The sequence below is a fragment of the Parasteatoda tepidariorum genome, chromosome 1 (assembly GCF_982258835.1).
Source record: "Parasteatoda tepidariorum strain Cologne lab strain chromosome 1, Ptep-v5.0, whole genome shotgun sequence".
Classification (NCBI taxonomy): Eukaryota; Metazoa; Arthropoda; class Arachnida; order Araneae; family Theridiidae; genus Parasteatoda; species Parasteatoda tepidariorum.
This window is the reverse complement of record NC_141755.1, coordinates 24,215,409-24,233,026: the sequence shown is the minus strand read 5'-3', so window position 1 is coordinate 24,233,026 and position 17,618 is coordinate 24,215,409. Positions and strand designations below refer to the sequence as shown.

At 31.9% G+C, this 17,618-nt stretch overlaps 1 protein-coding gene across 2 annotated transcripts in view; it reads left to right on the top strand.

The window, feature by feature from the left end:
* Positions 1 to 10,356: 10,356 nt before the first annotated feature.
* LOC107437887 (pancreatic lipase-related protein 2) overlaps positions 10,357 to 17,618 on the top strand; it is a 29,219-nt gene continuing 21,957 nt past the window's right edge. For both annotated transcript variants that reach the window (XM_087160338.1, XM_087160337.1), the window contains exons 1-6: positions 10,357 to 10,496; positions 13,906 to 14,177; positions 14,570 to 14,716; positions 15,295 to 15,403; positions 16,133 to 16,249; positions 17,211 to 17,327. In XM_087160338.1, coding sequence (XP_087016464.1) covers positions 10,379 to 10,496; positions 13,906 to 14,177; positions 14,570 to 14,716; positions 15,295 to 15,403; positions 16,133 to 16,249; positions 17,211 to 17,327 — 880 coding nt within the window. In that variant the 5' untranslated portion in view covers positions 10,357 to 10,378. The remainder of the gene's footprint in view (positions 10,497 to 13,905; positions 14,178 to 14,569; positions 14,717 to 15,294; positions 15,404 to 16,132; positions 16,250 to 17,210; positions 17,328 to 17,618) is intronic.

Here is a 17,618-nt window from a genome sequence, read left to right as displayed (position 1 = left end):
AATGGTGGGTGTAGAGCTGGATACTGGACGAGAGGAGGGTATGGTGGATGTAGAGCTGGATACTGGAAGAGAGGAGGGTATGGTGGGTGTAGAGCTGGATACTGGACGAGAGGAGGGTATGGTGGATGTAGAATTGGATACTGGAAGAGAGAAGTGTACTGTCCTGGGCCTAGAAAATTTTAAAGAAGGAGTTATTGATTTTTCAACTTGACAAGCTCTTAATTAGTTAAAGTGACGCTTGATCACATAACCGTCGTCTAATTCAATGAGGTAGTGAAGTCGTCCAAGTTTTTCAACAACAGTTCCGTACTTCCATTTAGCAGATGATGTATAGTTGCGAGACTGTACTCTTTCTCCTAACTTGAAATTTTTGTTAAATTCTGGCTGCTAGGCATTATTTTTTAGTCCTTTAGTTGGTTTGATTAAGTCGAATTCACATCTTAAGTTTCTACCAAATAACATTTCTGACGGTGACGGAGTTTTTCCATTGTTAAGTGGTGTTATTCTGTATCGGAAAAGTAGTTTGCATAATTTACTATGGAGGGAACCTGGATGATACTTCATGCATTTTAATTTCGTTTTTAATATCTGGACATAGCGCTCTGCTTGGCCATTTGTAGCTGGATAGCCTGGAGCAATAAGACGCTGTTTAATACCATTTGACTTACAAAAATGTTGGAATTCAGCCGACTTAAAAATTGCGGCATTATCAGAAACTAAAATTTCAGGTAATCCATGACGACTAAAAATTTCTTCTAAATAATAAATTGTGTTTGATGATGTAGGAGATGTCTTCATAGCAAAAATTTCAGGCCATTTTGAAAGTGAATCCACAACAATTAAAAATTGATGCTCCGTGAAGGGTCCGGCATAGTCGATGTGCACGCGTTGCCAATTTTTCTCAGGTGTTTCCCATATGTGAAGAGGTGCTTTCGCTGGATTTTTTCTTACATCACAGCATTCACGGCAACTTTTAACCATGTTTTCAATATCGGTGTCAATGTTTTTCCAATAGCAGTAGTTTCGAGATAAAGCTTTCATTTTCACAATTCCTATGTGTGTAGAATGTAGTTGCTTGAGCATTTCAGGTTGAAGAGATTTAGGAATGATAACTCGATTTCCTCTAAATAGGATTCCATCTTGAATGGTTATACTGGGATCAAACTTGTTTCCAATAACAATATCGTATTTTATTTTTTTAAGATCAGGATCAAGCTCTGTTTCTGTTTGAATTTGTTTTGCTGTAATCGTTTCAATTGAAATGTAATTTATGATAAATTGCTGGAGTGCTTGTGATTCATCAATACAGTTGACGTAATTAACTGGTAGTGGAAGAGGATTTCTTGAAAGGTAATCAGCATTTGTATGCTTTTCAGATTTTCTATGTATAATTGTGTAATCGAAACTCGAAAGAAATTGAGCATATCGAAGAATTCTTGAAGCAGTCATAACTGGGAGGCTTTTCTCTGGATGGAAGATAGCGCAAATGGCTCTGTTATCGAGAATCAAGGTAAATTTTCTGCCAAAAATATAATCGTAAAATTTTTTGCAAGCCCAAACCACAGCTGTAGCTTCACGATCCAATTGACTATAATTTTTCTCGGCAACTGTGAGACTTCTGGAAGCAAAAGCGATAGGACGCTCTATACCGTTTGGCATAGTGTGTGAAAGAACTCCTGAAAGTCCAAAAGGGCTGGCATCAGTAGCTAATGTTACTGGAAGAGCTGGATTGAAAGGCACTAGAATCTGGTCACTGGTTATAATTGATTTTGCTTTTATGAACGCAGATTCACATTCTGCAGTCCATCGGAAACGTGCGTTTTTACATAAGAATTTGTTTAGTGGATGAAGTAGGCTGGAAGCATCTGGAATGAACTTAGAATAATACATGACAAGTCCAATGAATTTACGAACATCATCAACGGAGTTTGGTCGAGGTGTTTCGGATATAGCTTGAATTTTATCAGGTGATTTGTGTAGTCCAGCAGAACTGATAACATGTCCCAAATACTGAACTTTTTCCTCGAAAAATCTACATTTGTTAAGATTAAGATGCAAATTATGTTCCCGTAACTTTTCTAATACTTTAATTAAACGTTGCTGGCAATCTTGTTTATCTTTTCCTTGGATGATAATATCATCAAAGTAGGCAATAGTTCCATCCAAATCTTGGACAAACTGATCAATAAATTTATGGAATTCATTTGGTGCAGTTTTTATTCCGAAAAATAATCTTTTTGCTAAGTATATACCTCTATGAGTAGAAAGAGTCTGATATTTTGCACTTTCTTCATCGACTTTCAAATGTAAATATGCTTTGTGGATATCGAGCGTACAGAAATATTTCCCATCGCGTAATTTATTGAAAATGTCCTCAATTCTAGGAATTGGGTGTCTGGCATTTTGAAGTTGACTGTTGATTGTAACTTTAAAATCTGCGCAAATACGAATTGTGCCATCATGCTTTGGGACAACTACTAGGGGTGTACCCCATTCTGATACGTCTATTTTTTCTATTACACCTTCCGCTTCTAATTTATCTAATTCTTGTTTTAAAGCATATTAAAGCATACGGTACAGTACGTGGTTTAATAAAAATGGGTTTTGCATCTGGAATTAGCTTTAGTGTACAAGTATAATCAGGAATGCAACCAATTTTAGGTTCAAACACATCAGAAAAAGAATCAATAATTTTCTGTATAGAAAAATCAGTAGAAGAAATGCTGGGTTTAATACTTGTATTTTGTGCAGAAATAATGTGAAGATCATTTAAATTAATATTCAAGTTTCTAATCCAATCACGCCCTAATATAGAATTTTTCTTTATCGAAACAACATACAAATCTTCAAAGCTAGATTTATTTTGATATGATACTTTAATCTGAGCAACACCAAGAGGCTTAAAAATTTGTCCCGTATAACTTCTAAAAGATACATTCGTTTTTTTTATCGGAACATTCAGGCATAATTTTTTGAATTCGTCATTATTTATTATGCTAATCTTACTTCCGGAATCGCATTCGAAGCGATGTTCAATGCTATTCAATTTAACTGGAACATACATTCTGTCATCATGATTGAAATCGTTCAAAAATACATCATAAATTTGATTTACGTTAGTACTTAGTTCATTAGAATCATCTGTTATTTGATTTATATTTCGATTTCTAGATCTATTTCTGAACTGTTTTGATATACATACGTTAGCTAAATGACCTCGTTTCATGCAAGATTTACATCGTAATTTATTTTTAAGAAAACAATCTTGAGTTTTATGATTTGTTTTTCCACAATGTAAACATAATCCCTCTAATCCAAGTTCTTTAAAGTTAATACTGCTTTTATTTTTCATAGGCGATTTTGATCTACTTCTGTTTTGATGTTTACTTTCGTTTTCGGAATTTCGAAAATTACTGTTGAATTTTTTCTTTATATAGCCACTTGATATTTTATTAATGAAATTAGGATGATTACTCTTATAAACTTCTTTATTTTCGATTTTAGCAGCTTCAATTGCTAAGGCAATTTCAATAGTTTTATCAAATGTAGCATCACCTTGTTGCAATAATTTTTCACGAATATCGGCATCAGCTAAACCTCTGATAAATTGTGATCGTAATAATAAGTTTAACATAGATTTAGAACAGTTATTAGAATTACATTCAGATTTGAATTCAGCATTTTTTGTTAAATCTTTCAATGAAGAAACGAAAGTAGAAATCGACTCACCTTGATGTTGATGTCTAGAAAAAAATTTATGTTGTTCGGTAAGAACATTCGGTTTCAGTGATAAATGCTTCTTTAAAAGCAATAGCAGTTCTTGAAATGTTTTTGTCGACGGAATATCCGGTGCAGTAAGACTCGAAAGCAGCTGGTATTGTCGTGAGCCAAGACAGTTAATTAATACGAGTACCTTTAATTCTTCTGTTTCTGGATCATCTGCTGACAGTCCTTTTAATTTGAAATAATTTTCAAGTCGTTGAGAATAACAATCAAAGGATTCGACAGCGGCATCAAAAGGATCAAATGATAAGTTTTGAGTAGCGATGACATCTTTTGGGCTTCGTTTCGATTCTGGTGTTGATTTTACTGATTGAACAAATTCTTGAAGAGTTGTAATTAATTGATTGAGTTCCGTCATTATTATTCTTTTATCCTCGTCGCCAAATTATTATATACAAGAATCAAGGTAAATCATATTTTATTAGGGAGAAGGTGAGGTTTACATCTTGTTACGTTTAAAGCTGAACAACAACTGACTAGCGCGGGATAACAAAAGGTGGAGTTGAGTTGAGTCGCTGCAAGGCGAATTTACACTGAAGATAAAATACATGACACCCTCTCTTATTAATAACGCCAGTAGTTATTGGCCCATTCTCTGAAGCTTCTCTTCTATCTCGGGTCCGTACTAACAATGGAAATTTAGTGGTCCAGTAACACCACCTAGGCATTCATTTAGTGGTCCAAAAAATTAATATGGTATTCAAACTTGAGAAAAATCAAAGTTTACAATTACATATGGTACACATCAACAATTTTAACTAATAAGATTCATTAGCCCATAATGATCGAAAATTGATGGTTATTAAAATCAAGTGTAAAAAAGCTAAAATAATATTAGTAAATATATTCAACATAACGATTAAAACGCTGAGATTAAATAAATAAGTATATGAAGAAAACAGAGAATGTAAGAACTAACAAAATAATTATACTAAAAATTCATTATTAAAATATTTTAAAATTTTAAATGAAGTCAATTCTAAAAGAGCAAAAAAAAAATCCTTTTATTAATGAATAAATTTACTGCCAGTACATGAATTCAAAACACAACATTTAAATTTGAAATTTAAACATTTAAATCAAAACTTTTAAATTTAAAATTTTCTCTTTTTGTTATTGAATACCACGCATTTGATTTCCATTCTACGCATAGAGGAATAAATTAGTACAACAAATATTTTTTAAATGCGTGGAATTCGATGCAAAAAACTATTTATGGCTACTATTTTGTAAATTGCTAAGTTTCAAGACTACAAATTTCCCGCCCTTGTGTATGATTTTAGCAACATTTGTAGAACATTTGGCGACAATTGTCGCCCTACTGGCGGGAATCCTACTTGTATCCCTCGAAAACTCTTTTTGTCATCCAATGTGATGATACTCTCCCAATAAATCACACTTTCCCCTTTCTTCGTAGTAAGAAAGTAAGAACTAACTAGGTCATCCATCCTCCAAGTGAACAGTGTCATTTATAAAAAGTTCATGCTGATGGCTGGTGGCTCACTCGAGATTTCCCCGTTTGATCATTTGCAAAATATATGTTACATTAGCAATAAAACAATACAACATAAAGCAAAAAAAAAGTGAAAAAATTTACCAAAAAGTACTTATAATTCAATAACTTTCGAACAAATGGCAATTTCTGCTCTGTTCTGCTTCTTCTTTGTCAGTGCAACAGCCCCTTGCAGGCCTTGGTTGTTTCTACAGCTGACAAATGCCAGCTCCTCCTATCCACGATAATTCCCTTCCAATTTCTAAGCCTTAGAGTTTTCAAATCATTTTTGATGTCGTTGAGCCATCTAGTAGGGTGTCAGTTTCTGGTATGTGACCCCTCAGGGTTCTTAAATATGACTATTCTCATGGCGCTATTTTCAGGGCTTCTCCATAGATGGCCCAGCCATCTCAGCCTATTACTGCGAATTATTTGTGAAATTTGGGGCTGCTTGTAGAGAAGGTAGAGCTCGAAATTATATCTGGTTCACCAGCATCCCCTTTCTTGAATTGCGCCAAAGATGGCTCTGAGGATACTTCTTTCAAAGGCGTCTAGTGTTCGCTGTATATCTGAATTTAGGGTCCAAGTTTCACTTCCATAAAGTAGCACAGAGGTAGTATGAGTGCCTTATAGAGTCTTAACTTTGTTTCTCGGCGGAGAAGATTCGATCTTAGCTGTCTCCTCAGTCCAAAGAAACACTTATTAGCCATTTGAACTCTATTGTTGATTTCTGCTCTAAGAATGTTTTAATCATTAACAACACTGCCAAGTTATTTGAATTCGTTAACCCTATCAAAGTTTTAACCATTAATACATAAAAGGGCACTGTAATTTACAGTAGAGGATGAAAATTGTATGAATTTTGTCTTTTCTTCATTACTAGCAAGGCCCATATTTGTGGCAGCAGCTTCGAGAGCTCGAAAAGGCTCTCTGACATCCCTTTCTGACCTTCCAATTATGCCGATGTCATCAGCGTAAGACAAAACCTGGAAAGACCTATTCCAGAGAGTGCCTCTTTGGTCCAATCCACTATCTCGGATACATTTCTCCAGAGGAATTTCTGTTAAGTTCATAAACAAACCTGGTTCTTCCAGCATGTGGAATTTCAAGTTTGTAGTTTCATTGCTGCGGCCTGCAAGATAGCCTGCATCGAGATTTTTCTGCAAATTTAGCAGTTAATAATTCTCTATCTATTTATCGAATATAATTTTTTTTATATTTCATAGTACTCTTTGTACAGTTTTCTACACCTCCTTCTATATTCACGTTTCTAAGTCGTTATAATTTAAGCCGAATAAGCCGTAACACAGCAAAACAGAATGTGAAAATAAGCTGAATATCCAAAGCAGTGTCGCCGGCGATTGCGATTTATTATTTTAAGGAGAATCAAAATCGAAGTTTCTTGATCTCATTTTTTTTATAGTCAAATGTCTTACTTTTCACTATCAGAAAATCAAGAATGAGTTTTTTTATTTGATTGATTTCGGGGAACTTTGCTATTTCACCCAAAAAAGTTTTAAAAATATTTGGACAAAAAGCTACTTTTTATTTTTTTTAATAACTGAAAGTAAGACAAAAAAAAAACTTTCTGGAGCTCTTTTACGTTCAAAAGTATAACATTTAATATTACACAAAAACAATTGAGGTCAAAAAACTTTAATTTTGTGCTGTTAAAACCTTGAATAATTTTGACTAAAAACAACTCTTAAATTTCTTTTCTGAACAAAATCACAAAATACCATCATGATTTCTTTTATATTGAAACGATGACATTATTATTTTTGAAAAAACAAGAGGTCAAAAATCAATCTGTCAAATCAATTAAAATTAATAAAGAGAGAATAACGAATCAATCAAAATGATTTAACATTACGAGAAAAAAATTGAGGTAAAGAAACTTTGTGCAATAAAAATTTTGAATTAATTTAGCTAAAAACTACTTTTTAAATTTATAAAGACAAAAAACATCCTCTTGATTTTCTTTGTCTGTTGAAAAAATATGATATTTTGGGAAAAGATAAGATGATAAAAGCTGTTATTAACCAGTAAAAAATTCTTGAAATATGCTAAAAAAATTTCCCCAAAAGATATTTAAATTAAATTTTATAAAAACTTATGTAAATATTTTCAGCATTTTAATAGTTTAATTACATAGAGTTTACTTTTTTCTTTCTAATGACATCAAAATTTTAAAAAAATCGGCTCATTCGCTTAAATAAAAAAGATATAGACATTTTTAATATACGAGCCATCATTCGTTGCAACGCCATTTTTTTTTTTAAATTCGAGTCGAATTTCTAAATAGCCCTCTTATCGTAATTTTCGTCCAAATATTCCGAAAAAATTATTCTAGCCCTTTTTATTAATGAGTTTTTCTACAAAAAATGTTCATCAAAATCTGTGACATGATGACAATGAGACTTCTTTATTTTGGTTGATTTCAATTTTGTAGATTTGCATATTGCAGATTAACTATAGTAAAAATAATGAATTTCGCTGACATATCAAAACATGCAAAGTAGTCCACTCATTTTAAGTAAAATTGATTAAGCGCTTTTCATTTTTTTTCCAAGAAATGTTTTTTATTCATTTTTTTATTACCACAAACGATTCTATATCATATTCATATTCATTCCATCATGTTTGATAATGCAAGTCTTTAATATAAGAGAAACCAAAGGCTCAAGAGAAACAGCCCTTTCAGTCTAGGGATCGGTGATAATTTGACTTCAGAAAATGTTGAGCCGCACTATCTGAACTCTTGTGTTGATCCAAGCGAGGGACTCCAGAGAGTGTATTTCCACCCATTTCTTCCTGTACATGTCAGAAATCTTCTGACGTTCCTGAGTATCTGAGACAAATTGCTCTTGAATTGATCAACAGCATTCCGAGCGAGGCAACTCTTATTTATACAGATGGCAGTAGGAATGCCGATTCTTGTTCTGGCAGTGGTGTCTTCGTCAGATCCAACCACGGCTCTTACCATATCAAGTTGGGAAATCCTGATCACTGCTCTGTCTTTCGCAGCGAGCTGATCGCTATAGATGCTGGATTGGGCGCTGTGCTTACTTTTCCAGGATCAAATGACATCTGGATTTTGAGCGATAGTAGGAGTGCAATCCAACACCTTTCGGATTGGCATGGGGTGGGTGACAGTGATGGAGTTTCAATTTTAAACAAGCTGAAGACCCTTTCTTTCTCCCATAATATACACTTGCAATGGATCCCATCTCATGTCGATGTTGAGGGTAATGAGATTACAGACTCCTTGGCTAAGAGCGGAACTGATCTGCCCCTGCATTCTTCGGCATCTCTGACTTTCTCGGAGTTCCACTCCCGTTTTAACAGGCTTCGTGATCCTGTGGCCCCTCCTGTTCATCATTGGTATCAGTGCAACCGCTCAGGTGGCAGCCTGACCCTTCAGTGCAGCAGGCGGGATCAGACGGTTATATCAAGATTTCGAAGCGGTCACCTAAGAACTATGTTGTTCAGTAATGGTTCAAAAGTTTTCCCTGTTTGCACTAAGTGTAACGACCAACAAGCTACTCCTGAACATATACTTCAATGCCTAAATATCTCTAAAGTGGACCTCTTTTCAGATCCACTTTTTGTTACAGACTTGCTCATCAGAGTCTCTGGAGTCATGGACTTGGTTTAGCTCCGCTAACCGTGTGGGCCAGCAACAACAATATAAGAAGAGTTTTATTAAATTTTAATTTCGAAGTGATTGGGAAATTATACATTGTTACAGAAAGGAGAAATGAGGAGATTGTTACAGATGAGATTGGATGCAGAAAGGAGTTAACTTCTACTGCAAAAATTAGCACGAGATAACTTAAAAAATCTGACATTCTAACTGTATTTATCTGCAAGTTATTGAAACAAGATCATTTATATCCTTCGTACGGTCAGATTAGGTCAACATAGGTTTTTATTTTTATTTGCTTATTCGGTCACTGTTATGAATTTACCACAGACAGATTATTTATTTCCTGTACTAACTAACAGTATAACTTTTGATAATGGAAAAGTAATCGCAAAAATTCATCAAACCTCAAGCAGAAGCATAACTCGGACCATCATAGGATAAATATTTAAATATTTGTTAAATAATGGTTAGAGGAGAAATTATCGACCAATATTTTTTTAGATAAGTATATTTAGAATCATCCGATCCCTATTTTATAGCCATTACACAGCCCATATCGAGTTCATATAGTTTTGCCCGTTTTAGTCTATATATTCCCTCCACCATTTACCCTAGCAATCCATAGCCTATCTGCGGAATGAACTCCCCTCGCCATTCATCTGGAGCAGTGGCGGTGAATATGGTTACAAGGTTTGATTAAATTAAAAGGTTTAAGTCAATATTTAAGAGAGGTTTTGTCTGGGAATAGAAAAGAAAAAGGAAATCAGGGGAGAGAGAAACTCTCCTGTTTGAAATGAGGTATTTCTTGTTTCCATAGCAGCACACGGCCTTTGACTTCATGACAAAGGAAGTTCTTCCTACAGACAAACTATAAATAATCTTCTTATAGGGCCTTTTCTGTACCAATTTTTTGCTCTCTTATTGAGCCAGGATAAAATTATACCTAGGGTTGTCCGTTTCCCTCACGTTATGTTAACATAATGAAAAATTATGAAATATTATGATAATTTGACGCATTTTATATAGCAGATTTCACTTTTTCCGTGAATTAGAGATCAACACATTATTAATCAGTAAGGCAGAGATCAATGTAATAAACAACTCAATTTATCACCTTATTTCTGATTACTAATCTTTTATTTCAAATATGCTTCATCAAAAAGTTAAAAGTAAATAAAAAATGTACGTAATCCTTTGATATAAACATCTGTTACCAAAATTACTGAAAATATATAAGTACCAAAGATACAACTAAGGCTTCAAACTATTTTAATTCAGTGAGCCAATTAACAGGTGTCATTTTTCAGAATATTTTATCTCGTCAAGCTAGAGCGTAATCATTTTGTCCTCTATCGTTTGCTCTGGTTTATCTGATAATATAAAAAAAGTTACTTAAGTAACGTTTGTAGAATAAACTGATCTTTTAGCTGGTGTCCCCACCGAAGAGCTAAAAAATGACCATATTTTTGGCGTTGTGTTTCATTTGGTGTGCATCGGTGACGTATGGAAGTCCAATTGGTGGCAATGATACGGCTCAAAGAGGTTTGGATATCGATGTCGATGCTTGGGGAAGTAAGACATCTATAGTTTCTATTACATAGTATAATAACACAATTGTATTTTTAATGTAAAATGGTTTCTAATTTGAAACACCTGTTTTTACAAAGAAGTCTATAAACTGACTTTAATTTTAATTTTTACATGAAAAAATAGAGACAATAAATTATGTTTGTTGTTACACAACATTTGCAAATATTAAGTTGTCTTTATATACATTAGAATTTCAATAAAATGTTGAAACGTGGTTTCAAATTTTAGGCAACATGAAACCTAATGGTGTAAAAAAATTTTTGAATTCCAGTAACTTGCCTTAAAATGCTTTATTTTAAACAGCAAAACAAACAGAACCAAAATAATGATTTTGGAAAACTGCCATCTATAGAATCATTTCCAAAAATACGAGGAAAAAAAAACATTTGATCTTTTTCTCACTTCATAGTACTATTTATAAATAAAACAATACGCATCAAAACATTTTTTTGATAACGAAAACGTGCAAACCAAAACTATGCATCTAGAGTATGTAAGTTTTTCGAAAATTTAAAAACTATTTTAACACGTTCTTTATTTTAAAAAAAAATGTTAAGCTAATATTAATAAATATTATTATTTTTACCTTATATAATTCTTCTTTATTTATATAAGGTAGAATTAATAATTTTATTTCAGTACATACTTTCAGGTGGTTATTCCCAATGTTACATTAATGAAGTTCTCTAGTAACGAAAAAACTTATTCTAGAAGAAAGAGTAAAATTTTTCTAATATAGTGTAGAAAAAATCAGAAAAATCTAGATTAATAAATGTTAAAATGTGATTCCAAATTTTACGCGCCTGAAAAGCTAACGCTGTAGAATAGTTTAGCATCCCATAAAAGTCTATTTTATCTACAAAAAAAGAGGTTAAAAATGAAAAATAGAGAACAATTTCAAAAAGCTGTCTTCAATAGATTCGTTATTTTTCTAACACGGTATTTAATAACGGATGTTATTTAATAATAAAAATAATGCACTGTTATACATTATTTTGTAGACTTCTTAAGAATATCAAAAATACTATAAAACTTGTGTATGTATAATAAGGTTGCTGTCTCCTAATGTAAATATGTGGGTAAACTTAATATTAAAATATTCCTCTAAATTTTGCATAATTTACAATGCATTTTTTTTCTGTACACTAAAAAAAAAGATTATGTAAAATACAAAATTTAGACGAAATCCGGTTAAATAGTTATTAAATTTCGTTCAAATTTCAATTCGATGTTTTCGATCAATTTTGTTTAAATTTTGCATATTGTCACGCAATTACATTCTTTAAAATGATGTAAAAAATGTATACCTTATAGATCAACATTTTCCCAACGATTAATAAATAAAATAAAAAATAGTAAATAGTTACTTAAAATTGTGTTTTGCATGGAATTATCATTGGATAAATTAATTTCATAATTGTTTGCAAAAAGTTTTTGATTTGCTCAAAAAGTTCTAAAGATATAGCGAAAAGCACAAAATGCAAAATTAGCATTAAAAAGCCAAAACATTCTAGCTCTCTCCTGACCAAACTATTAGGACCGTATTGTGTAGATTGTGACTACCCCCTGCCCCACAATTAGAGGGTGAAAAATCCAAATCCGGGGGAAAAACAATATAATTATTAATAGAAAGAATGTTTTATGTCTAATTTCGTAGCTTAAAATATCGCCTGCACTAACAAATTAGTACATTTAAAGTTAGGCCCCCAAATCTTAGTGCGCGAAAATCCAATCATTAGTTCAAAAGTTATTCAGAGATTTTCCTTTTTTTGCACACTGTACGTAAATATGCATAAGCGTAGTATATGACAGATTATTACTTAGAGTTAGATTCATATTAGCTACTCGGTTTGAAAATTCAGTATACCTATTTTTAAAAAGGTGCTGCTAGAACTACCCAACATAAAAAATACTTGGTGCGTTACATTATGAATGTTTTTGTTTTTAATATGGCAGTCGTTTTTTTCTTCTTCTTTTTTCATATATTGCAAAGAAAAATTTGTGACGTCATTTAAAATGATGTCTAAGATGATAGGAAAATCTTATCACCTGCCCCAGCTGCCATGTTTCCGATCAACAAGAAACAGATGTATCTACATAAAATATTGATACGATTGTTTTTTTGATATTGAAAAAAGAAAAAAACTCTAAAATATTGCTTTAAAATTCTTAAATGATACAAATAACATGTTTATTTTAGAATTTACTAAATCAAAATGTCCGTAGTTTTTGAGAATTTCATCGAATTATTTAAAAAAAAATAGATAATTGATTGATAATTACAGTTGTAATTAGATGCTAAACATACATTTTTAGGAGAAATCAACATTTTAAAGCCTTCTCTTGCTGTTAAAATATCAATTGAATCTATATTATACAAAGCCATGATGAATTTTTAGTCATATTTCTTTCGACTGATAGATTACATGGATTATAGTGTCTTCCAAATAACTATAGCTAATAATCTATTTATATAAAAGGCTAAAAAAATAATAAAAATAGAAAAAAGGCTAAAATTTCTTCCTTTCCGTTGGCAATCATGTAAAAAAAAAAAAAAAAAACTTACATAAAATGAAAGAAGGTTGTCACATATGTTACATAGGAATTACCCTTACGGAAGAAGCTCAAAAACCAAATAACGAGATGTCAGACCTCTTCTAATGTTAAGAAGTTTAACGGGTTTCATGACAATGTGGCGGAAGAGTTCCTATTGAATGGCTTGGTATTTGTATGACGAAACTTTGTTATTATTATTTTTTTATTTTGATTTAGTATTTTTTATCAAAACGTTTAAAAGGATAAGCTAGTACATAAAAAATGATGAAGATAATAATTATTAATTTTAAGGAAATCACTAAGTTTGGTAGCAATCATAACTATATCTGAACCCAGTGATGTCACTTAAAAAATAATTTTAGGTGATTAAAAGTTGTATTTTGTATTAACTATGTACATTCAACTGGAAAAAAATATACACAAAAACCTCACTAAAACATAACCTCAAAAAGGTAGTATTTTAGATAAATAAAAGTATACCATCGAATGTGAAAAACATTGAAGAAGCTCTTTGCATTTACAAGTGAATAGCATGTAAGTAAAAAGAAAAACTTAAATTATTGCTAAGATATGTAGGTGTACCAGAACTTATCCACATTATTTTTATCAGGGGTTCTTGCGCGTTAAAGGTAGAAAGGATATAAATCCACAATGTTACTTTTTATAAATTGGAATATTTATATCGCCGTCATTTGCAGAAAAAGTTTAATCTGAATCCTTGACAAGCAGTTTGACAATGTATATGATTAAAAGAACAAACATTCAATGACATAAATTTGGTTAAAAAATCATGTATATAATAATTGGCATTTTTATTTCTTTTTTTGTTACAAAGAAAAGGAAGTGTGTATGAAGGAGCTGGGTTGCTTCGCTATAACAGATGACTTCAAGAGTTTGTTGCACAGACCCGTTAATGTCCTCCCACATGACAGGGCAACTATTAACGCTAGATCACTTCTGTACACCAGAAAAAATGCCAAAGAATCGCACGTGCTTGTGGCCAGTGATAAAGAATCCTTTACTGAATCGAACTTGAATAAAGACAATCCCACTAAGTTCATTGTGCATGGTTTCATGGATAGTGAATTGTATGGACCATGGATGTTGGTAAGTATGTTAATTCTCTTCATAGAATAGAAATGTCCAATCTACGAGGCTGAACTGAATCAGTTACTCTTCAGTTGTGCATCAATTGTATGCGTCTTCTGGTTGCTAATGACTATAAGGTATTTTTCCTCACACCAGTCACACTGGTTGTTGCAGGCAACAATGCAATTTTCCACATTCACTTCTGTTTCGATAGGTTGCAAGGCAGTTTTTCTTCGTCCACTCCTATTGTCAATCAATTAATCGATTGGTGAACGACGGCAAACAAAGTAAGGTAACTTCAAATGACGTCAGCTTGGACATCTCTAAAGCTAATTCAATGTATATATATGACTTAAATAATATTAAATAAAAGATTTCATTGATACATATGTGTTTTTTTTAATTCATAGGCAATGAAAGACGAATTTCTTATGCATGGTGATTATAACATCATTGTTGTAGACTGGAGTGGTGGTAACAAACCTCCTTATTACCAAGCTACGTCAAATACTAGAGTAGTAGGAGCAGAAATCGCCTTAATCATCAAAGCTTTAGAAGTAAGAGAAAAAAAAGAGTTAATATTCATTATTTAAATTTTTGGTTATGAAACCAATTTAAATACTAAGTTATCTGAAAGTCAATTCAACATTTGAAAATTTCTTAATACAAGAAATAATGTAAGTAGAGAACAAAATTAAATTTAAAAAAAGATTAAAAATAAATATAAAACACTGTTGTGAATATCACTAGAAAACTTCACTATCAATAATCACAATGAATGAGGTATGGTACCTGGAATATCAATCATGCCATCTCCATGTTTGCAAAATATCTCCAAAGATGTAAGTTTAAAAATAAAAAAAAACATTTTAAACATGATTGTTATTATCAGTACATACTTACTTGCATACATACTTGTTCAGTGCATACTTACTTTGTAAAAAACAATGCAATATCCTGATAATAGCACTGTAAAAAATCATTAGCACAGTTTTTCTCTCTGCACACGCATACTCTTAAAGAGAAAAAAAAATTTTGGATGATAAGATTTAAAACACAATCACGATTGATAAAATTTCAATAGCCCCACACACAGATATAAAATAAAATTATTTTTCTCTTTCTTTTAATGCAGAAATATGCAGGCATTAAGAGAGAAAACTGTCACATCATTGGTCACAGTCTTGGATCACATGTAGCCGGTTATGCTGGGGCCATCTTGAAGACACTTGGAAGAATCACAGGTAACAGAGCGGTATTATTTTATACTTTAAATGTACATATTTATACTTTAGATGAGTAAATTTACTCTACAACAGGTGTTTTTTTTTGGGGGGGGGGGCAATGAAAAATAAATGGTGAATTTCAGTCAAATGAAAATTAGTTTCATTGCTCAACCAAACTGATAAACTGATTTGCATCAATTTTTCTCTAATTAACCTCAATGTTGTTCATCAGATTTAAATAACGTATCTTTTCTCTTTCTGAAATGTGTTGCTTCGTTTAGCAAAAAATCGAAAAAAGAAAACCTTATTAACTAGAGTGATTATGAAACATTTTTACCCTAAAAATTAATAATCTTGCTTGAAAAAAAAAACAGATTTTTCTGCTAAAGTTTAGGACTTATTAAATATTGTAATTTACTTTGTAATTTCTTAAATAAATTTCAAGTCTTCTGATATTTCTTAAGCATGCTTCTTTTTTTTTAATTTGCAAAATCATCGTGTTTTTAGAATCTTTTAAAACGTCATTAATCGTCTTTTATCGATATAATAAGCAATGAATAGAATTTATTAACGTTTTTTAATTGAAATTTAGCAAATTCAGTTTCTATTTGGAAATATTTTAAAATAATAGTTAGTATGCATTCATTGCCATCGTTCTTCATTACCATTTGTGAGAGTTAACCGTATAGGTTATATGACTTAGATTAGGTAAATAACTACAGATTAGTAAGTTCTTTTTTGCTTTAGGCTGTGATCCAGCTGAACCATACTTCCAGAATATGCCAACAAGTGTGAGACTTGATCCTTCTGATGCAGATTACGTAGATGTCATACATTCAGATGCCACAGACATTATGTTCATTGGTGAGTTTTAAAATTCCTTCTCTGAGTATAACAACACAGTTTCAAACCAACAGTAATTTTTTTTATAATATTTTTTTTATATCCTTTTTACTATAAGGAAAATCAGAGGAACTCAACACTAAGTAGAATTCTTAGAGTAAACTTCAGACTTTATTCAAATTTTTAGAAGTGAAAATTATTTAAATAAATAAATGAAAAACAGGATCATGGAAGAAAAAATATATTTGTTTAAAAAAAACTAATCATTCTTTATAAAAATACATATTTCGTTCTCTTTCATTCATTTATCTGTGAGAAACTTTCGAATATCCCGGGTTTTTATTTATTAGCTACTTGAACATTCCAAATAGTTTTTAAATTTTTTGAGATAACTCTGACAAAAAGATGCCTGTGCACGTTTCGGTGCAACATGGTGCACCACATCATCATCAGTATAATCTTCTGCTGATCACGATGGAAAAGAGAGTTCATTTGTTCTGAGGTTTAGGTGGGTAGGTAACAAAAATAAACGCAAGGTTAACGTGACATATTATGGTTAAATACTACATGGTTCATCTTATCATTTTCAAGATCAGCATAATCTTCTGATGATTATGATGGAAAAGAGAGTTAATTTGATCTGTGGTTTAGATAGGAAGGTAACAAAAATGAACGCGAGGTTAACATGAAACATTATGGTTAAGTACATGGTGCACCACATCATTTGCAGGACCAGTATAATCTTTTGATGATTATGATGAAAAAGAGAGTTAATTTGATCTGAGGTCTAGATAGGAAGGTAACAAAAATAAACTAGAGGTTAACATGAAACATTATGGTTAAGTTGATCTGAGGTTTAAGTAGGAAGGTAGCAAAAATAAATGCGCTCTCTCCACAATAGTCTTGTGAGCGTTAAAAATCCAACTCTTGTTTAAAGAAGGAAAGGTGTTTCTGCAAGCTCAATTATAATTTACATTTTTAGGTTTTGGAATGAGCCATAGCGTCGGACACGTAGATTTCTTTCCCAATAATGGACGTAAACAGCCCGGTTGTAAAGCTGATAAGTTCAAGTCATTCATCACAGATGGATTAAACGAAGGTAAGTCTAAATACTTTCATTAAAACTGACCATTTCGAATTCCAGCAAAAATCACAAAGAAAACCCTCCAAATTTTAAAAATGATAATAAATATATAAGACTCCATCACCATAAATATATAATCACCATCCTTATCCATTGCTTACGTTTTGTCACCGATAATCCTCAAATTTATCAACAGTGACTATAATGAAAGATACACCACATGATAATAACTCGGCACCTAAATTTCAAAAACGCATCTTCAAATATCGTTTAAGAATAATTTACCAAAGAGGGTAAAAGTTCCTA